Source organism: Chelonia mydas, chromosome 2 (assembly GCF_015237465.2).
Source record: "Chelonia mydas isolate rCheMyd1 chromosome 2, rCheMyd1.pri.v2, whole genome shotgun sequence".
NCBI lineage: Eukaryota > Metazoa > Chordata > Testudines > Cheloniidae > Chelonia > Chelonia mydas.
This window is the reverse complement of record NC_057850.1, coordinates 188,975,391-188,998,222: the sequence shown is the minus strand read 5'-3', so window position 1 is coordinate 188,998,222 and position 22,832 is coordinate 188,975,391. Positions and strand designations below refer to the sequence as shown.

The 22,832-nt window shown below is 42.8% G+C and overlaps 1 protein-coding gene across 7 annotated transcripts in view; it reads right to left on the bottom strand.

The window, feature by feature from the left end:
• GADL1 (glutamate decarboxylase like 1) overlaps positions 1–22,832 on the bottom strand; it is a 114,044-nt gene that overhangs the window by 34,126 nt on the left and 57,086 nt on the right. For all 7 annotated transcript variants that reach the window (XM_037890377.2, XM_037890378.2, XM_043540885.1 and 4 more), the window contains 2 exons: positions 17,290–17,341; positions 13,962–14,051 (listed from right to left, as the gene is read on the bottom strand). In XM_037890377.2, the coding sequence (XP_037746305.1) occupies positions 13,962–14,051; positions 17,290–17,341 (142 nt within the window). The remainder of the gene's footprint in view (positions 1–13,961; positions 14,052–17,289; positions 17,342–22,832) is intronic.

The window sequence follows — 22,832 nt, the reverse complement described above, 5'->3', positions numbered from 1 at the left end:
GTCATCATTGAATGAGGGTCTTTCTAATGAGGTTCCATGGAATTCGGTACCAGGCCCAACACTATTCAACATTTTCACCAATTAGCTGGAAATAAATATAAAATCTCTGCTGATGTAATTTGTGGGTGACACAAAGATTGGTGGAGTGGCAAATAATGAGGAGGCCAGTGCAGTCAGACAGCGTGATCTGAATCTCTTGGTAAGCTCTGCTCCTTGAAACAAATTGCTTTTTAATACAGCCAAATGCAAAGGTTACATCTAAGAAGGCGGCATGCAGGCCGTACTACAGAATAGAGGACTGTGTCCTGGCAAGAAGTGACTTTGAAAAGAATCTAAGGGTCAGAATGGACAAACAACTCAACATGAGGTCCCTACGTGATGCTGTGGCAAAAAAGGCGAATGTGATCCTTGGATGTATAAATAGGGGAGAAGAGAGTAGAAGTAGGGAAGAGGGCATGCTAGAATACTGTATCCAGTTCAGGTATCCAGATTTTTAAAAAGGATGTTGAAAAATTGGAGAGGGTGCAGACAAGAGCCACAAAATTGATTCAAGAGCTGTTGACAATGCCTCACAACGAGACTTAAAGTGCTCTATAAGTTTAGCTTACCAAAAAGAGGATTGAGTGGTGACTTCGTTACAGTGCATAAGGACCTTTGTGGGGAGAAAATATTAGGTACTAAAGGGCTTTTCAATCTAGCAGAGAAAGGCATAACAAGACCTCCCAGCTGCAAAATGAAGCCACACACATTCCAAGTAGATACAAATTTTCAACAATGATGCTGATTAACCACTGGAACAAACTACCAGGGGAAGCGGGAGATTCTCCATCTCTTGGGGTCTTCAAACTTTCAAGTGGAAGGAGTTGAAACTACTAACAGCCTGTTTTCACACAGCTTGTGTGACTGTCTCCCCTCCGCTAGACTGCCAAAGGAGGGACAAGGCATGAAAACTGTCTGCCTTCCCCTTCCCCTCCCACACACTACTCTGACAAAGAAGAGACACGATGCATGGGAAAGACACAAGCACTGTAGCAGCCTAGAACTGCTGCCAACGCTAGACACCTCAAAGGGGATGCATCCCATTCCTCTTCTGCAGCCTCCAGCAGACAATGCATGTCACCCCCTGCATAAAGGTGGAAGATGAGCTATTGTTCTGGTATTTGCACCGCAATAGTTCCCAGAGGCACTCTTTGGCTGCTCAGGCAGAATGCTTCTAGAACCCCCTACTCCTTCGTGGTCTCTCGGCATACTCTCCACACAATGGCTTAAAGCAGCAATCTAGCCATACCTTTATATTGGCAGCCTTTATGTAATATCTAGTTAAACCATCGTTCCCATTATATGAGTAACTTGGGTATATTTTTGCCATCTCTTTCCAAAATTCCCCATAACAGAGCTGAGTCTTGCAACCTAGTGCCAGTGTTCTGCAGTACTGTATGTGAGCAACAGGTTCCATTTCCAGGACCAAGTTCATCCCTGGTGTAATGGAGTCTTTCCCCAAAGGAGTTACTAGGGACAAAATTGGCCCAACTTTGTCTCACTTTCTGGGCTAGCATGGCAGATCCCCCCTAAGAGGCGGGGAAAACCAAAGGGAACATTCACATGGTTAAACAGTCACTGTTTTCTGGAAGATTAAGGAGAAGCTCCAAAAGGGAGTCCAGTCTGGTCCTCTGGCAAACAGATGACCCGAGGGCTTCCATGTTTACGAGTGAAAGAACCTCACGGCTTCTACCCAGGAGAAGATAAACTGTCCAGATCATCAACGTGTAATTACTTCTTTCATCACTGGCACTCCATCACACCGGGCACATTGTCGTCATTCATTAACTTTACACTGAAACCAGCAGAATGCTAGGATGCACCAGGCACTTGCAGCACACAGCTGGTGCCGGTTACCCTGGACAGGAATGGTACAATCAGCTGAGCTGACCGGGTAGTAATGGAGTGGTTAGGTATAAATTAGGGGTGTAAACACGGTTTAAAAAGTTAACCATTGAAATGATTAAAAATATTTCATTTAAATGGTTAACTGATTAAGCGGCTGGGGCCGATCCGACTGGTGACGCTGGGCCTGCTCTAGCCAGGGAGCGCTGCTCTGGAGGCACTGCTCCAGATCTACAGCCAGGTGGTGCAGGGCAGCTGGGGTCAGCGGACCGGGCAGACAGCGTGGGGCCACTGGGGTTGGCGGACTGGGCGGCCAGATCCGGGCCACTGGGGCCGGCCAAGCCGCCAGCCCAGGGTTAACAGTTAAGGCCAGCTAACTGGTAATACTACTGCTTATGCAGCTAACATTTTACATCCCTAGTATAAATGGGAATGAACACTACAGTGCAGTATTAATGACTACACTAATATGGTGAAAAGGTTTGTAACCAGAGACAAGCTCTATTCTTGTGGAAAAGGTTTGTTCAAAAAGCCGATACCAATAGACAACCCAGTGTTCATTACTCATTTATAAGATTGTGATTTACACCAATTATTACTTCTGACATTTAAGTAACTTCATAAATATTTTACATAACCAAAGACACTCCTGTTACCACACACCGGCAGTAAGAGAAACTGCCTTTAAACCGTGCAAACAAAGACCATTGCAATCTGTATTACACAGACACTTCGTGATCCTTGTGAGGAAAATTATTCACTAACAGTTAAGTGACTGCTAATTACAATTTTGCTTCAGCCATGTTTGCTTTTTCACTGTGGATGAAATCTACCCTGTGCAGAAAGGCTACACAAGGTCCAGGCATCACTTAAGTCCCATTTAAGCTCCTCAAAGTTGAAATATTGAATGTCAAATTTTAGAAGGAATAATCACATCCAACAGTTGAAAAGCCATAGGCTTTGTTGTCAAAAAATATCTGTTGAGCAATTGTGAACAGTGAACAAATCAGTAAGTCACAGTGTGTTTGCAGATAATTCAAGTACAGAAAATAAGGGTTACACTGACCCAAAAAAAGGTGTTCACCCAGAATCATCATCGCCGCATTTACCTCCTCAGTCTATGAATCCTCTCTTTAATTCAAACTGTTCCAAGATAGCATTTATTCTTCACTTATCCTCTTTTAAAAAACTCCCTCAGTGAAGTTCAGCCCCCTTCCCCTCCCACCTCCAGACATGCATGCTTGTCAGTAGGCAGAATTTCTGTGCGGGGACTACAGGAGAGTTGGGGGAATGGAATCCACTCCCCAATCCACAAGCAGAGAGCTGGGCATCTCTGTAACCCCTCTCATAATGACAGGTTTCAGAGTAACAGCCGTGTTAGTCTGTATTCGCAAAAAGAAAAGGAGTATTGTGGCACCTTAGCGACTAACCAATTTATTTGAGCATAAGCTTTCGTGAGCTATAGCTCACTTCATCGGATGCATACTGTGGAAACTGCAGAAGACACTATATACACAGAGACCATGAAACAATACCTCCTCCCACCCCACTCTCCTGCTGGTAATAGCTTATCTGAAGTGATCACTCTCCTTACAATGTGTATGATAATCAAGTTGGGCCATTTCCAGCACAAATCCAGGTTTTCTCACCCTCCGCCTCCCGCACACACAAACTCAGTCTCCTGCTGGTAATAGCTTATCCAAAGTGACCACTCTCCCTACAATGTGCATGATAATCAAGATGGGCCATTTCCAGCACAAATCCAGGTTTTCTCACCCCCCCACCCCCATACACACACAAACTCACTCTCCTGCTGGTAATAGCTCATTCAAAGTGACCACTCTCCCTACGATCAAGGTGAGCCATTTCCAGCACAAATCCTTTTGTGCTGGAAATGGCCCACCTTGATCGTAGGGAGAGTGGTCACTTTGGATGAGCTATTACCAGCAGGAGAGTGGGGTGGGAGGAGGTATTGTTTCATGGTCTCTGTGTATATAATGTCTTCTGCAGTTTCCACAGTATGCATCCGATGAAGTGAGCTGTAGCTCATGAAAGCTTACGCTAAAATAAATTGGTTAGGCTCTAAGGTGCCACAAGTACTCCTTTTCTTTTTGTAACCCCTCTGTAACTGCTCTTTGATTTCCTGGACTGAGAAAGGGGCCATGTTGCCTAAGCAGACCCAGAACTATAACTATTGGACACATGTAACAGAAGACCCAGTTTCATGCCCCAGATACCCCGCCAGGCTCCCCCTCTTGAGGAGTCAATGCAGAAGTGCTGAGCAAAGGACATGTTCAGTTTCCTATGCGCCTCTTCTCAAATCCCCAGCATCCAGAAAAATAATAAGGCAAGGTACTGACAAGGCCTTATGAATACTGCATACAATTCTAGTCACCCAGGTTCAAGAAAAAAACATTCAAAACTCAAACAGGTCCAGCGAAGAGCTACTAGGATTATCAGGGGAATGGAGAGCCTCTCTTATCAAAGCAGACAAACACACCAAGTCTCATTTAGCCTAGCAAAAATAAGGCTGAGAAGAGATATGATTGCTCTTTGTAAATACATCAGAGCGGACTAAATACCAGTGAGAGTGATGAGCTACTTAAGCTAAAGGACAACATTGGCACAAGAACAAATGGGTATAAATTGGCCATGAACAAATTCAGGCTGGAAATTAGAAGGTTTCTAACCTTCAGGGGGTGTTCTGGAACAGCCTCCCAACAGTAGTTATGAGGGCAAACAACTTAATTAGTTTTAAGAGAGCTGGACAAATGTATGGGTGTGATTATATGATGGGGTTATTTGTGATGGTAGGGGCAGGGCTCAGCACTCCTGGGGCTCACTTTTGGTTTATGTCTTATGTTCCTAAAAGCTCATCCTTCAGGGCTTCAGCTGACCAGGAAGGGATTTCTCCATCATCAATATATTGGGGGCAGAGGATCTAGTCTCCTTCCTCTGAACAGTCAGGGATGAGCATGGCTGGAGATGGCACAATGCAAGCTGTAGCCATTAATTCTGTGCATTAAAATCTGATCTATATTTGTTAAAAAAGAAGAAAAGGCCTTTAGTCAGGTAAAATCTGGGCACAATGAATAAAGCTTCTAGCGAGCTCAAGATTCCAATTACTTAGACATTCTTGGGATGCTTCAATTATTGAGTTCTCCTGTGATGTATATCAGCTTTCATTTTGATCCCTAGTCCATTAAACATTATCTGTGACACATTCAAAATAACTGTAGTTTGGAGTTCAGCATGTCACTCAAACTCTTTTTTCTTCCATCATTGGTTATTAATGTGTGTACAGCATGGAGAAAGACACTGCATAATGAAGAGGTGCACAGAGATGCACGAACACAATGACACTTTATAAAAGAAGCGTATAGCACCGTACAGAAGTAAACAGAGCTAAGTAACACAAAATTAACCTCTTGTTGAACCTTGGAATCCATCTTCCCGGGGGGAAAAGCCCACTAGAGCAGGTATAAAAGATCATATTAAATACCAACTGATATTTTAAAACTTCAAAAGGGAAATGAAGGAATAGAAAGTAAGTACTCAGATTTAAGCAGAGCAAAAATTATGCTGTTTGTTCAAAGGGGCCGGGTGGAGTCAGGGATCCAGACACACTAACTGAAGCTGACCGATTATGCAGAGTGTATCACCATGCACTGGCTAATACGTAAGCCTCAGAATTGAAGATATTTGATGGTAAATAGGGCAGGAATGACAAAAAAATTACTTTCTGCAAAAATCATACTGCCGACACAAAATCCTCTGCTGCCTGGGAGCCCTAGTTTTTTGTTTTTTTTTTTTTTTTGGTGGGGGGGGGTTAAGTAGCTGACAGTAAAATAAGTAGTAAGACGTTGACTATGCTTATCAGAGAGAAACTGGCAAATGCAGGAGATGTAATAATCCAACATCTTTTTCTAAAAATTGAGGTTTAACTCAGTGCCACTAGAGAGTCACCATTACTCCTAACCTAGTTCCACCACCGTCAGTTCAAGAACAGTAATGTTTATTCTAGATAAGTCTGATAAAAATCATCATATCTGAAAAGTGTGATGAGCAATTCCTGAAAGCCTCCTGGAATCTGTGGCAAAACATGTAATTTTTGTTCCATTTAATCTCTACAGCAATAGCGAACGGATTCTGCAATGCTGCTGAATATGGCAAAACATGTCCAAGAGTTGCTATTATTGAGCTATTTTGAAACAATTATGATTAATCAGTAAATGCATGCATGCAGGGGTAGGAGTCAGGAACTCACGTTCTAACCCCACTCCATCTATGGAGCAAACTACTTAATCTCTTTGCCTCAGTTTCCTCATTGGTAAAATACTACCTCATTAATTACCTAACTCTCAAGGGTGTGCTCAGGATTAGCTAATGAGACACATTCAGCCTAAATTTCCACTAGTTTCCTATGCTCTTTAAATAGTGTCAACACTAGCAATTTTTTTAAAAATTCAGTCTATTTTCTGGCTGGGTGGTGTTGCACCGTTCAACTTGCATGGTAGAGAGGGCTGGCTAATCCAGGACATGCCAATTTCTTCTTTGTTCCTCTTTTCAGCAGATTCTGCTCGTGACTATTTTCTCTCCATTCCTCAAATAACTCCTAATACTCCGAGCCTGATTACCACTGTGGCTCTCCAGTTTTACACCGCTGTAACTACTGAAAGCAATGGAGTAACTGAGCCGGTGAATCAAAACCACTATTTCCTTATTAGAATGCTCAGACAGTCTACCTTTCTAACTCTTCGTCAACATAAACACACTGACGGAGGATATCATGGCTCAGAAAAGCGTGTCACAGGCTTTCTACCATGGCCTCATTTCCTATGCAAAGAGACAAAGACTGTCTGAGAACTCACTTATCCGGGACAGATGTGGAGACAGATTTTCTTCTTCCTTACTTCTACCCTGAGTAAAGGGAGGGCAAAATTCTATTGTTCAGACCTGGTAAAATGCTGCATCCACTTCAAATTGATGCAAAAGACTATTTCGTTTTTATTTAGGCCAGGCCTACACTGCAGACCTATCCTGGCATAACTGTATCGCTCAGGGGTGTGGAAAATCCACACCGCTTAGCAATGTAGTTATACCGACCTGACCCCCCATGTAGACAGCGCTATGTCAACAGGAGGTGGATTAACTACGCTGACAGGAGAAGCTCTCCCATCGGCGCAGCAGCGCCTTCACTACAGAGGCCCAGCTGCATCAATGCAGCTGCCCCATTGTCGCACTGTACGTGAAGACAAGCCCTTAGAGAGAAGCCAGCCATAGGAGAATGCCAGTCCACAGCTTGAGGTGCCTTTCCCATCAGGCAACACAATTTGGAATGGCACAAAGTGCAGGGAAATGAAGAATCCAGCCCTACCAAGCCCCAGCACCCTTGGAGTCTATGGTCCTTCAGTTTGGAAAAAAAAATGGCTCTTTACCCTCTTTCTCCCAGGAAACACCCCATAAAAGCTGTTCACATTGAGATATTTTGAAATCCAGAGGGTTTAATTCAATGCTTTTTTTTTAAAAAAAAAAATCAATCTGCAAACAGTATTTCATGTGCTGTGGAAGTGTTCTTTCAACATCTGGAATGGAAGTATGAATGAATTGGGCCTTTCGAGGTTTTACTAAGGCTGCATAGAAGATTTTGAAGGCCCAGGCCAAGTGGAAGCAATGCCTTCTGCAGTGGTTTATCCCTCCCCCCCACACCACAAAAGTCCCAGTCTTGTTATAAAATATAGCTCCGCCCTAGAGGGTTCAGTCTTTCACTTTGTTTCTGCCATTCTCCCCAACCGTGGTGTTTTAATTTCCTCTTTGTCTCCATCCTCCCTCATTGTTTTCCTTCCTTTCTGGTCCCTCTTCCATGACCATTTTGGCCATGATGGGTTTTGCCACAATCGAAGACTGAGACAGAGTGCAGGGAGTGAATAGGGGAGCCTGCACTCTGGTCACTTAGATGCTAATTAGTGCCCCAGGAGAAGCTGATTGGGGGTAATTATCTGATCAGGCTGGTGGGCTGGGTGGGATAAAAACTCAATTGGCCCCATCAGTCCAGCAGGCACAGGAAGGAAGTGGAGGGGGTCGGAAGAGGGAGGAACAGGGCTAGCTGAGTCTAGTCATTCAGGGGCCTCAGAGTGGGGAGACCTCTCTGCCCTCAGGTCCTGCTGAGAGGGCCTAAAGCTTGGCTAATATTGTATATAGGCATGGGACTGTGGTGATACTGGTGAAGAGAAACTGACAAAGTTTCACTGAGAGCACACCCGGTGGAACCTGTGTGGATTCTACAGGAAGAGGACAGGAGTGGAGACTGGCCCCTGTTACATATGGGGAGTTGTCCAGGATTGTGATTCCCCCAGCTGTGGTGACAGAGGACTAGACAGGGAAAGCCGGTGCAAAGAGACAGCATTTGGGTGATGGAGCAGACACTACAATGGTTAATGGAGCAACAAATGGAGATGCAGAAGGCTATGCAATTGTTCCTGGCATCCTACTAGGTGGAACGACAGTCCCTCCTTGCGTGGAAGGCTGAGCAGCAGAAGTGTCCACAAGAGTTTATAAAGGAACAAGCACAGCAGCAATGCATACAAGGTCTGGTGAGTCTCAGGACCGGAAACAGGGGAAGAGTTGGCTGCAGAGAAGTAGGTCTGAGCGGCAATGTAACCGCCGGCGATGTTACCCTTCAAGTGTAGACATACTCTTTAAAGCTAGTAGTCCTGGCATTGTCCCTTACCAATTTTCAAGCAAAGGGGTGGCTTATCTTGAGCCATTCTTTCCTTTCCTGCCCGTTTTTGAAGACATTCTCCAGTTGCATTAAGCTATTATTGTCATGCAGAAAACAGCCCGACAAACAGTATTAATAAATTAATACAGAGCATCTCCCAATCCATCATAGCTATGACTGTCGGGCCAATCCCACTCCCATGGATTTCAGTGCAAATCTCTCCATTTATTTTAATGGGAATTGGATGAGTCCTTATATGAGAACTCTTTGGCTCACACAGACTGATTCTACAGCCCATGAGACTTTGCTGAGATTAAGAATTACTCATGTAAACAAGAGTTTACAGAATCAGGACTGCAACACCTACTCTCCCGAAGTACACATTTTTAAAGTCAAATTTCTTAATGAGGAAAAGGGAAATGTAAAGAGAGTGATGGGGTAAAAGAGAACACTCTGAGCCCAAATCCTGCATCCCATATGCAGACAAAACTCACAGTGATACCAAGGGTATCAAAACCTGTGCAAAAACTTGGCCCTCTTGTTTAATGTAGCAGCTGTGAACTGTGCCATTTATTTTTTGCTGTCCTAAGATAAATAATGAAGGGGCAAATACTAGTCATCCAGGTTATTCTAGGTCTTGCATTTCTTGCCCACTCAAAACTCCTATTGCAGTCAATGGATATTTTGGGTGTGCAGAATTGGGCCCTTGATTTGTATTTGATTAATACTACAAGACTCAGAAGTTGCCAAGGCAACCCTATTTCAACCCCCTTACGTTTCTGCATTGATAGACAACTTTTCAGTCTATAAATGTATCAGAACACTACTCATGTGATAGGCTCTTTTACCAACCTCGCTATCCACTAACCAGAAACATGTTTTTCTCCAAAGGTGGGTAGGAGTGGGAAGGAGTTAATCTGGATAAAGGGGGAAATGACACACCAAGGTTTAGGTTTTATAGCACAGCTACATACGAGTGCAGAAAAAGTATCTTACACTCATAAAATGCTTTGCCTTCTGGTCACTGAAATATAATCAAACTAATTTTTGTAAAATTTGACCAAAAAATCCTATAAAGGACAGCATCCAAACACAAAAAGGCAAAATCCAAATAAACTTTCAGACTAAAAGGCCAGTATCAGAACTAAAATAATTTTGTATAGAAGCCGTACAAACATGACAGGAATATGATGCGCGAACATATATTGTTCAGAAATACAATACAGATGAAATTCACCCCAGTGCAAAGGACCCACCACATGGTCGATTACATCACTTAAATCCAGCTTTCTGGGCTTACTGGTGTCTAGTATGTTCCTTTGGTCCTCTGCACTGGGATAAATTTCATCCTACATGAACACATAAAATTATGGCCCATATCCTCTTCTGAGCACAGATTCCAATAGGTCAGTAGAATAGGGAATCAGCCAGAAGAAAGTTACTACTCCCTTTTCTTGGTGCTTGTTTTATGCTTGTCCCAGGCCCAGCAGAGTTTGGAGCAGCCTGCAATCTCCTCTAAAATATACCAGCTGGCAATGTCATTGGTCAGTAGAGGAGAGCTGGAGAGCAACATGCTCCAGCTGCACCCCTGACAAACCCCTTCTCCTCCCCAACACGGCCCTGGACAGGAGGCTGCAAGGGTGGCATGACCAGGAACCAGCTATGCAATTTCAATGCCTTGTGGGGATTCTCTCATGCAGCAGTAATCCCCAGCTACAGTGATGGAACCAGTTTCCTTCCTCTGTGCTGCTGGGGCCCTGCAAACAGAGCGGGGGGGGGAGGGCGTGCAGAACCTGACCCCTCTATGAACAAAAATGCACATGGGTACCTGTAGTTATGAAATGATACCATCTGAAGTGTAGAGGGGGCTGGGTTTAAATTTCCACTTTCCTTTCCCTCCCCTTCCCATATGGTAGGGAGCATCACAGTTTTCAGTTTTCTTTCTTTATCATGTCTTTAATTAGCTCTATATATTCCACTGGCTCCCTTTGTTTTAAAATCATACCTATTTACAGTGCATTCATAAAAGAATGAGCAGCAAAAAAACCACCAGGGGGCATGTACGGTACTAACAAAGCTATTCAAGGCTTGTCACTTTATCCAATGAGCTGCATCAATTCCAGGTTAGAAGCCATTTCCTTTATTTTGCAATGAGAAGCATACAGAGATCCACACTAATTTCCTATTTGATTGTAATAAAAGCTTCCCATTTACCAGGACACGCCACTTATTTTTTATAAGCCCAAGAAAGAAATCCCTCCTATCATCTTCTTTTACTTTTTCAGAATCTTGTTTTAAAGCATTTGGTTTGAATCCATTTTTGCTCTGGAGTTTGTGCTGTGTGCCAGGAACTCAAGAGGCATTTAAGGTGATATAAGCTCTTTAGAGCAATGACTCTCTCACACTGTGCATGTGTACAGGTCCTAGCACAATGAGGCCCTGGTTTTCAATGGGACCCCTAGCTGCTACTGTAAGCTTGACAATATTTTAGCCTTTTATGGTAAAGTGCTGAATACTCCAAATAAAGCCCATTTCACTACATTACTAATGTCTGGCAACCTTATTTTTCCCCTCCACCTTCATTGTCTTCTGCTCTTTAAAATGCCCCAGTATATACTCGATGAAGATCTACTGTTGACAGTATCACATCTGCTTCTAGTGATATAGAAAGTCCATTCCCCCTCCTCCTCCTCCCCCACCCACACACAGACTTTTGCATTTATAGGAGCCTGCATTCTAGTTTTATATTCCGTACAAATTTACAGTAAGCATTAAACGGAAAAATGCTCTGAGGGAGATAACAGGTTGTGCAGGACAACAATAGCTGTGACATCATAATCAGATCACGCCATGGCCTCAGCCAGTCCTGACTCATGCCCTGCACCACGTGGGCCATGAAATCTGGAGTAAAGCCAACGTGCAGGTAAGCTTTAAGGTTACTTTGCACCACTCTAATGGCACAAAGTCCCCTTAGCAAGGGCTGAGTATATGGTCCCAGTGCTGTTAGCTTAGCATCTTTCACAAGCACTAAACTTAAATAACCTTAGAAAATCATGTATAATTCTGAGTTCTATTGCTGATTATGCAGTGTAATAAATCAGTGACCTGCACAAGGAATTTCTAACATACATCCTCACTTAATTATTCACAGACTTGCAGATCATCAAAAAAGTAGACGACTGATCTTTGTCTAAATGGAATAATTTACTGTGTTTAAGTATGGTATGAAGAGATATTGTAAATTAATTTTTTTTAATGTTCGTTTTAGTGAAATAATGAAGATATTCAGGAAGTGCCAGCAGTTAAGAAGGAAATCGTATACATCCCCACACTGAATTATGATGACATGATGCAACAAGCCTCTTAAATCTTCAGCTATCTAGGTCTTAAGCCTTTTGGCAAGGATTGCACTCCTTACTACCCTCTTTTCTTCCACCTTTTCACTAATTAGTTTAGTATTAATTATTAGATTAATTATTGTAAATTATTTAAATCAACGTTGAATCATGGAACTAAATTATACTGATGTTAAAGACATTAACCCCCAGGTGTTCGAGTCTTTCAGCTATATTCTTTTCTGCTTCTCTCTCTCACTGAGCGTCTTTGTTGCACTTTGTGTCCCACATTTGCCCCCCGCCCCTATTGTTGGGGATGGAGAAATAAAATAACCGCAGAGCTACTCCCTGGATTATTGGGAAGGCGAAGGAAAACACTCTTCCCTTCCTTTGTACAGAAACTCCCTTTCTTTCCTTCAAATCCTTTCTTACAACCTACTTTCTACTGGGATGCACAGTCCCATTCCAACCTTATAAAAGCTAACTTAACAAAGCTAACAGAATGGGATATGTTGCGGTATTTACACCACAGCCCTGATAGGTGGTGCGTGGAGCTGCACTGCTCCAGGGGAAGCACTGGGGAGACTCAGGAAGGCATTCTCTGTGTGCCTTAAGGTGCTCACTCTATTCCATCTCTACCCCTTCCCTCCTCCCTAGTGTGCCAGCCCTTCTACACAAGTGGGCACAGAGAAAGGTGGGGGGCCATCACCTCCCCTCTTCTATGCTCCTCCCTGCCCCGTTTTCAGAGTCTTGCTCACTGAGGGCACAGGCACTGTTACAGTGATAGGCCATTGACAGTTGTGTATGGAGGGGAGAGGAAGCATCTTGCGTTAAGGGGTCCTCATGATCTGACCCAAAATGAGCGGCGTCTTGTGATACGGAATATGGAAACCTCTCTTTTTTCCCCCACCCTGCTTGGGGCCATAGAGCACCTAATGTACTTTATAAGCTTCTTGGCGCAGGGATCATGGGCCAGATCCTCAGCTGATGTAAAACAGCATAGCTCTGTTGCAGTCAATGGAGCTCTGCTGACTTTTACCAGCTGAGTACCTGACCCATTTTTGCTTATGGGGCTTGTAAAAATGTTAGGTAATACTTCTTTTTTTTTTTTTCCTTTTCCTTTTCCTTTTTTTTTTTTTTAAACAATAATATATTTGGGGGAGAGAAGATCTCATCCCAAAAGACAGAAGTATCCTGCTTTAATTCAAAGGGGGTCTTTTTGTGTTGTGAGCACCACTGGGAGAAGAGCTGGGCTCTGCAGAAAAGATTTCCTAGCTGTGTCTAGGATTTACATATCCTCATTCCACCTTAAAATTCTACTGCCTAGTTTAATGTATGTTAAAAGGAAAAGAAGAACAAGCCACCCACCAACAATCGGCTCGGCTCACTTTGTGGCAGAGTTTCTTAGTCAAGAATACACAGATATCCCAGTTTCCATTACTTTTCTAATTAATCTTAACTGTTGGCTCCTCTTTAGTTAATTTACTCTGATCAAGGAATTTAGTACATTTTCAAAATGTTAGTAATTTTCCATAAGAGTGACAAAAGTTACCAAAAGGCTCACCATTATTTTTTTTTCCATTCTAGTCCTACTTCCTTTTATGGGTTGCTTAACATCAGAAATGTATTCTTAAGCACATCTTCCCTTACATTATCCATTGATAATGCAAGACAAGTCCCAAGGACAATGTTAAGTGTATGAAATAGGTAATGAATGCTCTGTCTAGACAAGAGATACAGACAATACTGTTCCTCTTCTCTCAACTCCATCGTCTAACAGTTTTGATAGTAAACTGAATACTTGCATAATATCTGCTTTTGTTACATTAAGAAAGAAACTTAATTAGCCTTGTCTAAATAGAGAGCATAATAAACTTAGAAATCCTACTAACATCTATCTAAGGATTAAATAACATTCTATTGATGGGTTAATGGTGGGCACATCCAGGAGCTATTTCTCCTTCTTCCCTGGCAGAAGGGATAATCATAATAAACCAGTAAGCCATACATGTACTACTCACCTGATGGAGCTTCTCCCAAAACTCAGGTCCTTCCTCCATTTTTCTTAAGCTTGATGGAATGTACCAAAAGCAAATGTTCGCATACTCTGGCTGAGTAAGAGAAAAAATGTTTGCTTATTTCTCTCTCTCATGTCACGTCATATTCACGACAGCGGGTCAAAAAGTTCTATTATATTTCTGTGAAATTTTTCAGCTAAAACATTTGAGCTTTAGAAAGTTATCAAAAAAAACTCATCAGATTGAAGGTGCTTTTGTTTAGTTGCCATAGTAAAAAACCGCAAATGCTGACTTTTATATTTTTTCACCCCCTTTACTTTTATACAATGCCTACACCCACCCCTGCTTTCCCCACGGGAAGGGGAGTCTTCAAGATTTTACACACACACACACACACACCCCTTCCTTTTCCAGTGGAAAAAAGGAGGAGGGAAGGGAAGCAGAGAGAAGGTGGGCATTTTAGCAGAATTTCAAAATTAAAACTTAAATTTTGATTTTTCCTTAATTTTTAATTTCAAGTGAAAAAATTAAAATTTCATCAATTTCATCAAAATTTCAATAATTTTGCATTATTTCAATAATAATGCACAAAAAAAAATCAGAAAAATTTGGTTTCAGAAAACCATTTAAAAAACCCTTGTAATGGCAATTTTTTTGACTGCCTGGTACTCATATGGTATAAAGATGAACCTGATGCCAGAATTCCATGCGTTTAATAAGAGTCCCAAACTCCTTGAGGTGATGTACAAGTCCTGCCCAGGAGACAGTGTCTCAAAATTTCTGAATGTGACTGTGGAACAAAGGAAGACTCTACTTCTCCACCCCGCTCCCGAGTATCTCTCTTAGGTTTTATGCTCAATTCAGAGCTTGCTGTGAGTCTCCCAACATCAACAATGACCATTCACAGTTGGTTAAAATTAGGACACTTCATACTTATGAGGCTTCTGCGTGTAGATTCACAAATTTTCCCAATAGGCCCCTACAGATTCAGCCCAGTCTCTTCTGGGACAAATGAAGGACAGATAGTACCATCCAGAGAAACAGTTAATGCATCCCAGTTCTGTTCAAACTTCCCCAAAAAACTCCACCTCCTTAACAGTGACCTGTCATGTCTTTGCAATTCAGTGCTCTACTTGAGGGGGGGCAAAGGATGGAGAGGATTAGAACATACCTCCCCACTACTAAACCCTACTATACCCACAGTTCTCACTGATGCTGGCTGAAAAAGAAGGAACAAATGCTGAAATAGGGAAGAAGATAGCTAGATCACACCATCATTTTGCCCCAATGCAAACACTGCTGGTAGTTCCAGACCTCCTCCTAAGCACGTGGAGACTACCTAGACCATGCCAAATTCTTTCATGAAAGGGCACTGGGAACTATTTATAGTTGCTGCCTCACTTTAAACTGCATTTAATACATTATTTGATCAGCAAGGAGAATATCATTATCAGCAGGAAGAGATCAGCAGACTTGCCACCTGCTGCCAAAGAATGAAATTAAGTTCAGCTCTAAAAGTCTCAGATTTCTCGAATAGGAATGAATCAAGTCCTGGACATATAGTAGTTTCCTCATGAGCTGAAGCTCTAGCTGACTAATATGGGGTTTTAATCTCAATTCTGTTTCAGGGCAGAGGGTGCACGCAGTCCATGGCTTACCTTCCCTTCATCAGATGCAGCCATGCCTCAGTTTCCCTTCATTCACTGGGTAGGTTAACCCTCTGACTATGTGAGGAAAACTCTACCTTTTCCAGAGTCAACAGAAATCCAAGAAAAACTGGCTCCACTTAGCCATTTTTCACATAGCTTCCAGTCCCTCCCTCAGGGCCTGAACTATCTTATCCCTTCATGCAGCAAGTGAGGGCAAAGCTTTTCTCCAACCTTCTCTAGAAGTCCCAGCCTGGGGCCTCTAAACAATAAGCAATTGCCCAATCCCGCCATCAAGCTCTTTTGCCCCAGGTAGTTTCCTTCATGGGCTTCCTTGCACAAACCTAAAACCTTCACCCTTGGTGCAGGACTGACACCTCTGGGTCACTGGCAGCCTTTTCCCAAATGGGCAGCTTACTCCTCCTTAGGGTTCTTATTCTTCTGCAGGTCTCTTCCCATCCGTTCCTCTTTCCCACAGCCCCTCCTTGGCTACTTTCTGCAAGTCCCACCCATACTCCTGCACCGGAGAGGCTCACCAGCAGCTATGGCTGCTCTCTCCAGGTTTTTCACTCTGTAGAGGACCCCACATCAGATCTGACCTCTTCCCTGAGCTCTTTTACATCCCTGCCTTCCCTTTCCCAGCACACATTGCTGCCAAGTTGTTTACAATTCCTACCAGTTCTTCTGGACTACAAATTCCAGAACACCTTGCCACTCAAACAGGCTTGAGACAAGCCATAAAACTTTATTACCCAGGATAATTCTCCCCCCCCCCCCCCACGCACCTTTGTGCTCTTTCCAAATTAGCAGAAGTTTACTGGGAAAAATTTGTTTAGAGTTTCTTTCCACTTCCACTCCAACCATGATAGTTAATGGATAATCAGCAAAAAAGCAGCACAAGTATAAACCCACATTTCAATTTTAAACAATTCGCTTCTGTTTTTTTTTTTTTTTAAATTCTCTTTCCACCTTGTTGCTCTGCATGGGTCTGCTGCTCCCTTCCTCCTCCTGTCCCTTTTTTCTCCCCCTATGCCTCTGCCATCCTGTTATTCTCCATCTTCCTGCCTACTCTGCTCCTTCTCCCATTGCTGCCTTTCACTCACACACACACACTTCCTCTAAATAGACTCCTCTCATCGATGTCCCCAGGTGCTGATTTCATTGGCCAAAGAGCTCAGCAGGGGCAGGAGCCGAGACTCCTGCTGCTCAGCACATTCTCTGCAAACAGGATCTTCATCAGTTTACTTTGCCATGGAGTAAATTGGAAGGGAAAAAGAAGTTATCAGTAGAGCTGGTTGAAAAGTGCCAGTTGTTCTGCCCTGGAAATTTGGGAGTGCAGGGGAAACAGTGCACGGGTGGGGGGTTAAATGAAGAAGAGTCCACTTTCAGGACAAAAGTTTTAACTGAAAAATTCCAACCAGCTCTAGTTCTTAGCCATAGCTCTAGGATGGGTGGTCCTTTTGCAACCCTACCAATTGCCATGCAAGGGGATTACTCAAGCCATACATCCCAATGCCTACACAACCCCAGAAGCAAGGGAAATGGACAGACTATGTGAAATATGGACAATATGATGTGGTTTAACACTTCTGTGCATCAGCAATTTACAAAGTTTATTTAAATATGCACCCAAAATACAGACTGACATTTGACAAAAACACAAACTCAGTTCTATAGTCACGTACCTCCAACAGCAGCTGGAATCCTTCTCTTTTCTTAATTTCATCTACTAGATATCTGTAAGTAAACACACAATGTTACAAGATGTAACAAAAGTACAGGATATGCAGGTAGCAAAAAATTGTCTCGAACATTCTAGATTTCTTAATAGCAGAGCTTAAAAATAGTTTCTACCTGCTGTAAAAATACAACAGTTAATGGGATAACCAGCTCCCGAAAATAAGTAAAGACTGGAGCCAAGTGGTGAGTGATGGTGTAGACCAAATGCTGCCCACTTTCAGTGGGAGCAGAAATTGGGCCTACCTGTATTAGAATTGCGAGCTGCACTGATCCACCAATGTAGCTACTTTTTCCAACACTGAGGGCTTGTTTACACTTAAAATGCTGCAGCAATGTAGCTACACTGATGCAGCTGCGCCACTGTAGCACTTAGTGGAGACACTATCTACATCGACGGTGTAGATACTCCACCACCCCGAGAGGCAGTAGCTGTGTCAACGGCAGAAGCCCTCCCATCGACATAGTGCTGTCTACCCTGGGAGTTAGGTCACTACAACTGCGTCGCTCAGGGGTACGGATTTTCCACACCCCAGAACAACATAGTTATACCAACGCAAGTTGCTAGTATAGACCACGCCTGAGTTGTTCTCCATCAATAACTCACTTTCTGTTCCACAGCTGAAAGCTCTGTGCTGTCATCTCATTTCACTTCACTGCCTACTTCTGACATTTCCCTCAGTCCTGCCACTGCCCCCAGTTCTCTAACTCTCTCCTATTCTTCAGCAGCATGCCCCAGTGCACAGGGCCTCTCGCTCTCTCTCTCTCAGCAACCCCCCGGTATCTTCACAATTCCACTTTTGCACAACAATATATATCACTGATGCACAATAATCCCTGGGAATTCTCCAACAGTGCACTAAAAGAAAAATGTCCTCTTTCACCAGCAGCAGAAACACACTAATGTAATAAGCGAAAATTGATCTGAACCAAAATCCTGGATCCAAAAACCCTCAAATTACAGAAATATTTGGATCTTGACCCAAACATACAGCAGGCACAAATCTCCACAGAATTCTAAATCAAAAAGGGTGGATTTCACCCCATCTGATTGTCAGAAGACTTTGGGTGTGGATCCAAAGTTTGCAGCTCAGTTCCATCTCTAGTCATAAAGGTAGTAATTAGAGCTGTGTGGGGAAGATGCAGGTTCCATTTTGCAAAGGATTTCAAAGTTTGGCTTTGTTCCAAATTATAATGAAAACTGAAAATTTTATAATTCTCCACAAAGGAAAACTCAAAAAAAAAAACTGTTTTGGGTCAATGAAAACATTTCATTTTGATGGAATCAAAACTTTGCAACATTGGCTATTTTGTATTATATTATAACATTTTAAAAAAATTAAAACAAGTCATTTCAAAACAAAAAATCTAAACATTTTGTTCCAAAAATGTTGAAATGGGACATCTCACTATTGTCGGAACTTTTTTCCACATTTTTCTTCTGAAACGAAACAGTGGTAAAATCAACCTGATTTTACGACATGTTTGAATTTTAACAGAACTGCATATTCCAATGGAATATGGTTCCATCAAAGTTTTTCCGACTGGCTCTAGGAGTAATGCACCAAGAGTAGAGATGGTCAAACTATTCATTGTGAACAATTTGTCCACATTTTGCCTTTTTTTTTTTCCCTGTTTGTGAATTGTTCACAGAGTTTCATTTGTTATTCATAATTGTTCAAACTATTGAGGCTGAAATTTTTTTTGCATATGAGCTCTTCGAAAGTTGTTCACTGCCTGTATTTGTTATTCACTTTTACTGCTGTGCAAGTAGTCACCTTAGCCACATGGCATTGTTTCTGTGCCCTAACTCGATCAGTATAACTGTAATAAGGAGTGGGAGCGTGTGATCAAGTCACCCAGTATTTGATTTTCTGAAGTTAGGAGGAGCAACCCTGCAGGATTAGGAAATGTTTAGGACATTTAAAACCTTTTTTCCCCGAGACCACTTGAGTCAGGCCTTGCCTAAGACATCACTTCTAGAAAATTTTAACTATTGGATTATTACAGGCTGGGATCAGATTTTAAATTACAACTGACAGCCTGACCCCCGCACCTCACCGCCCGCTGCTGACAGCTGGAACCCCGCGCCTGGGGCTGAAGCATGTAACTTAGCTTCCCAGGGCCTGCTGTGGCATGAGGTCCCAAGCAATTGCCTTGCTTGCCACCCCCTAATATTGGCTCTATACTTGCAACCTCCTAAACCCGTCCTGTGACCACTAGCTTGATAAACATTGGTCTACAAAGTCTGTTTAATGTTACACAAGTTACCATCTCTATTTAGCTTACGTACACATAATCACAAAGAGTACAATTTAAAAAAAAATGCAAAAATGATAATCACAAAGCATTAAAACAGACTCCCCCTTCCTTATTTACAGCGTACACAAACATTAATTCTAGAAAAGAGTACCAGTTTTTTAAAATGCAGAAATGATCATTTTAAGTTGCAACAGCAGCAATACTAATGGTAACAACAACACATAATATGCAGAAAGTACAGTACATAGCACAATGGTAGGTACAGCAGCACTCACATTTATAATGGCTAGAAAAAATCTGACAGTTTGTGTTTTAGATCAGAGGTTCTCTTCTTCATTGTGCGGTCATGGAGTTGCTTCATCAGCAGCAGTTCAGAGGGGTCGGTATCAGGCTGTTGCTCTAAGTACTGAAGGAGGTTTCCTGCTATTGCAGCATCGCAGTGAGAATTTTTTTCCATCAATCCTTCCTCAGCAGACTCTTCAGATACATAGTGGCTGTCAGCATGTAGTACAGTCTGTATGATTTTGGCATCATCCAGTAAGGGATGGCCAAGGTAGTTAGTATCATTTTCAAGACAATCTGCAACATCATCTTTGTCGACTTCTGTGCAGCCAGGAAGTCTGTGGAAGAGATCCACAAATGCACTGGTCTCTTCTTCAGCTGCCAATGCTGTTGTTGCAGCTGCAAGGTCACTGTTCTGAATGTCAGCAATAACTTCAGGCCACAGACTTTTCTACAATTTTTGTAAGGTTGACCTGGAGATGTCCTCCCATGCTTCTGCAACCCCGTATACAGCTTCCTTGATACGTTTGTTTTTTTCCAGCGCTGCAACATATTGCCTTTGTTCTTAGCTGCTTCATCAGACATCAATAGTCGATTAAGAAGATCCCGTTGATAGCGTTGTTTTAGACTTTCCAGGACGCCTTGGTCCATAGGCTGCACAAGAGAGGTTACATTTGGAGGGAGAAAAAAACCCAGAAGATTGAGTCACCTTGGGAGGTGAGCCATCAGAGCGAGTGGCAGCATTGTCCAGCAGTAAGATAGCTTTCAATGGTGTTTGTTCAAATGAGCTTGCATGCTTGGAACAAAAGTTTTAAAAAACTCGATCACAAAACAAAACACTGTCCATCCATGTTTTTCCCTGTGATTTGTAGATGACTGGCAAAGCATCCATCTTTAAGCACACGCGGATTCATTGCTTTACCAGTGATAATTAACGGGAGTTCGTATGTGCAACTAGCATTAGTACAGGCCAGGGCTGTCAAACGTTCTTTGCTCTGTTTGTAGCCAGGCACAGATTTTTCCATTCTGGCAGCAAGTCCCGTCACAATTGCAAACTTGTTCCAGAGACAAGTTATGCTCAGCTAAGACACTTGCCTTTTTTTTTTTTGGATAGTCAGAAATAACTCCTGAATCAGTAGACAGCTTTTCCCAGGTGACTGTTAGTTGTCGGATGTCGTGACGCTTTTTAAACTGAGCGAGCCATCCCTAACTAGCAAAGAAATATGGGTCCCCTTCTAAACCTCGATGAAAGCCTTAAGCCTTCTCACATAGTGAAGGACCACTAATAGGAACGCCTTTCTCTCTTGCCGGTATAAACTACAGATAAAGGGCTTCATCTAGACCAGCATCGTTCGATTTCTTCATGGTCTTCCCGTGTGCAGAGTTATTGAGTTATTCATGCAATATTTAAGAATTTGCTCTTCATTGTGCTTGATGTCCAATACTGTGCTTCTCCCAATGCTATAATTTTGGGCTATTTTTGCTAGTGACTCCTTTTTAAAATTTTATTAATAATCTCTAATTTAGCATCCAATGCCAGTACTACACGTTTTTGCTTAGTAGTGTCAATCGTTTTACAAGACTGAAAACATGGCATACCAACACTACCATGGAGGTGATGTCAATTTCCCATGATGTTGTGTGCACGCGGGTGGTTCTGTTAATAAGAAGAGCCACATAATGGAGGTTCGGATAAACCGGGTTCTATGGTAATTATATGTTGCCATATTCACACAAAGTAATTACATGTGACATTTGCATGCACAGCCCCGGCTGCAAAGGTTGCAGCCAAATCCTTGTCAGGCCTATTTAATTGCTTCTGAGGCTAAGTCTACACTATTAATTATGTTGGCATAACGTATGTCCCTCAGGGGTGTGAATAAGCCATCCTCCCCCCGAGCGACATAAGCTACACCGACTTAGGCACCGGCATTGACAGCACTATGACGCGGGAGAGCTTCTTCCGCCGACACAGATGCAGCCACTCGTTGGGGGTGGATTAATGAAGTTGACGGGAGAGAGCGCTTCCATCAGCTTAGAACAGCTACACGAGAGAGCTTACAGCGGCACTACTGCATTGGTGTAAGCTCTCTAGCGTAGCCATAGCCTGAGTAAAGGCACTAGGTAAGGGGTTTTGTGCGGCCCTTGCTGTGAATGGAGTGGTTGCATACTCCTATCTGTCTTATTTAACTACAGTGGCTCCAGGGCATTGGCCTGGAGTTTGGAGAACATTGTTCCCATGTCACTGTATTGTTGTTAATCGCTGTGTCCCATTCCACATACAGCAATATTCCATACATCTAGCTACCTGCATTTATTGAATGTACTTTATCTCCGGTTTGTTCTGTCAGCAACTGCAAATTAGTAATGCCAGCATGAGTCTGTGTGTGCAGTCAGCATGATCAGACCCCATAAAAGTCCTTTTGCCAGGATTCTGGCCAGGGTCTGGGAATATTTCAATAAATCTGCCCATTTGTTGCGATACTTAGGCATTTTTCTGCTTGTAACTGCTTTTACTGGTTATCGCCACATACAGTGAGCACAAATAGAGGGAGGAGGAAGAAATCTGTCAAAACACCAACTTTGGGCCCTGTGTACCTGCCAGAGGAAAGTCCCAATATGGGCACCACCAGCACAGTTTCATTGTCACAGCCTGGCACTTCAACTGAGATCCTGCAGAGATTGTTTATCCAGGGGCTCAATAAAGAATACCTTAGAGAGCATACATTTTTCAAAGCAGAGCATGGGGAGTTGCCGTGTTGTTTGTGGTTAACCAGACTTGTGCACGTGACTCATTACCCTTAGTGTATATCCATATAACCCGATTGCCATGACAAAGTACTGATGTCAGCTCTGAATGCTGTATCTAACTGCATGCTGCTGAGATCCTTCCACCCGTCTTATCAAAATGAAGCCAGCATTGAATCTCTTTTTCAACGTCCACTTA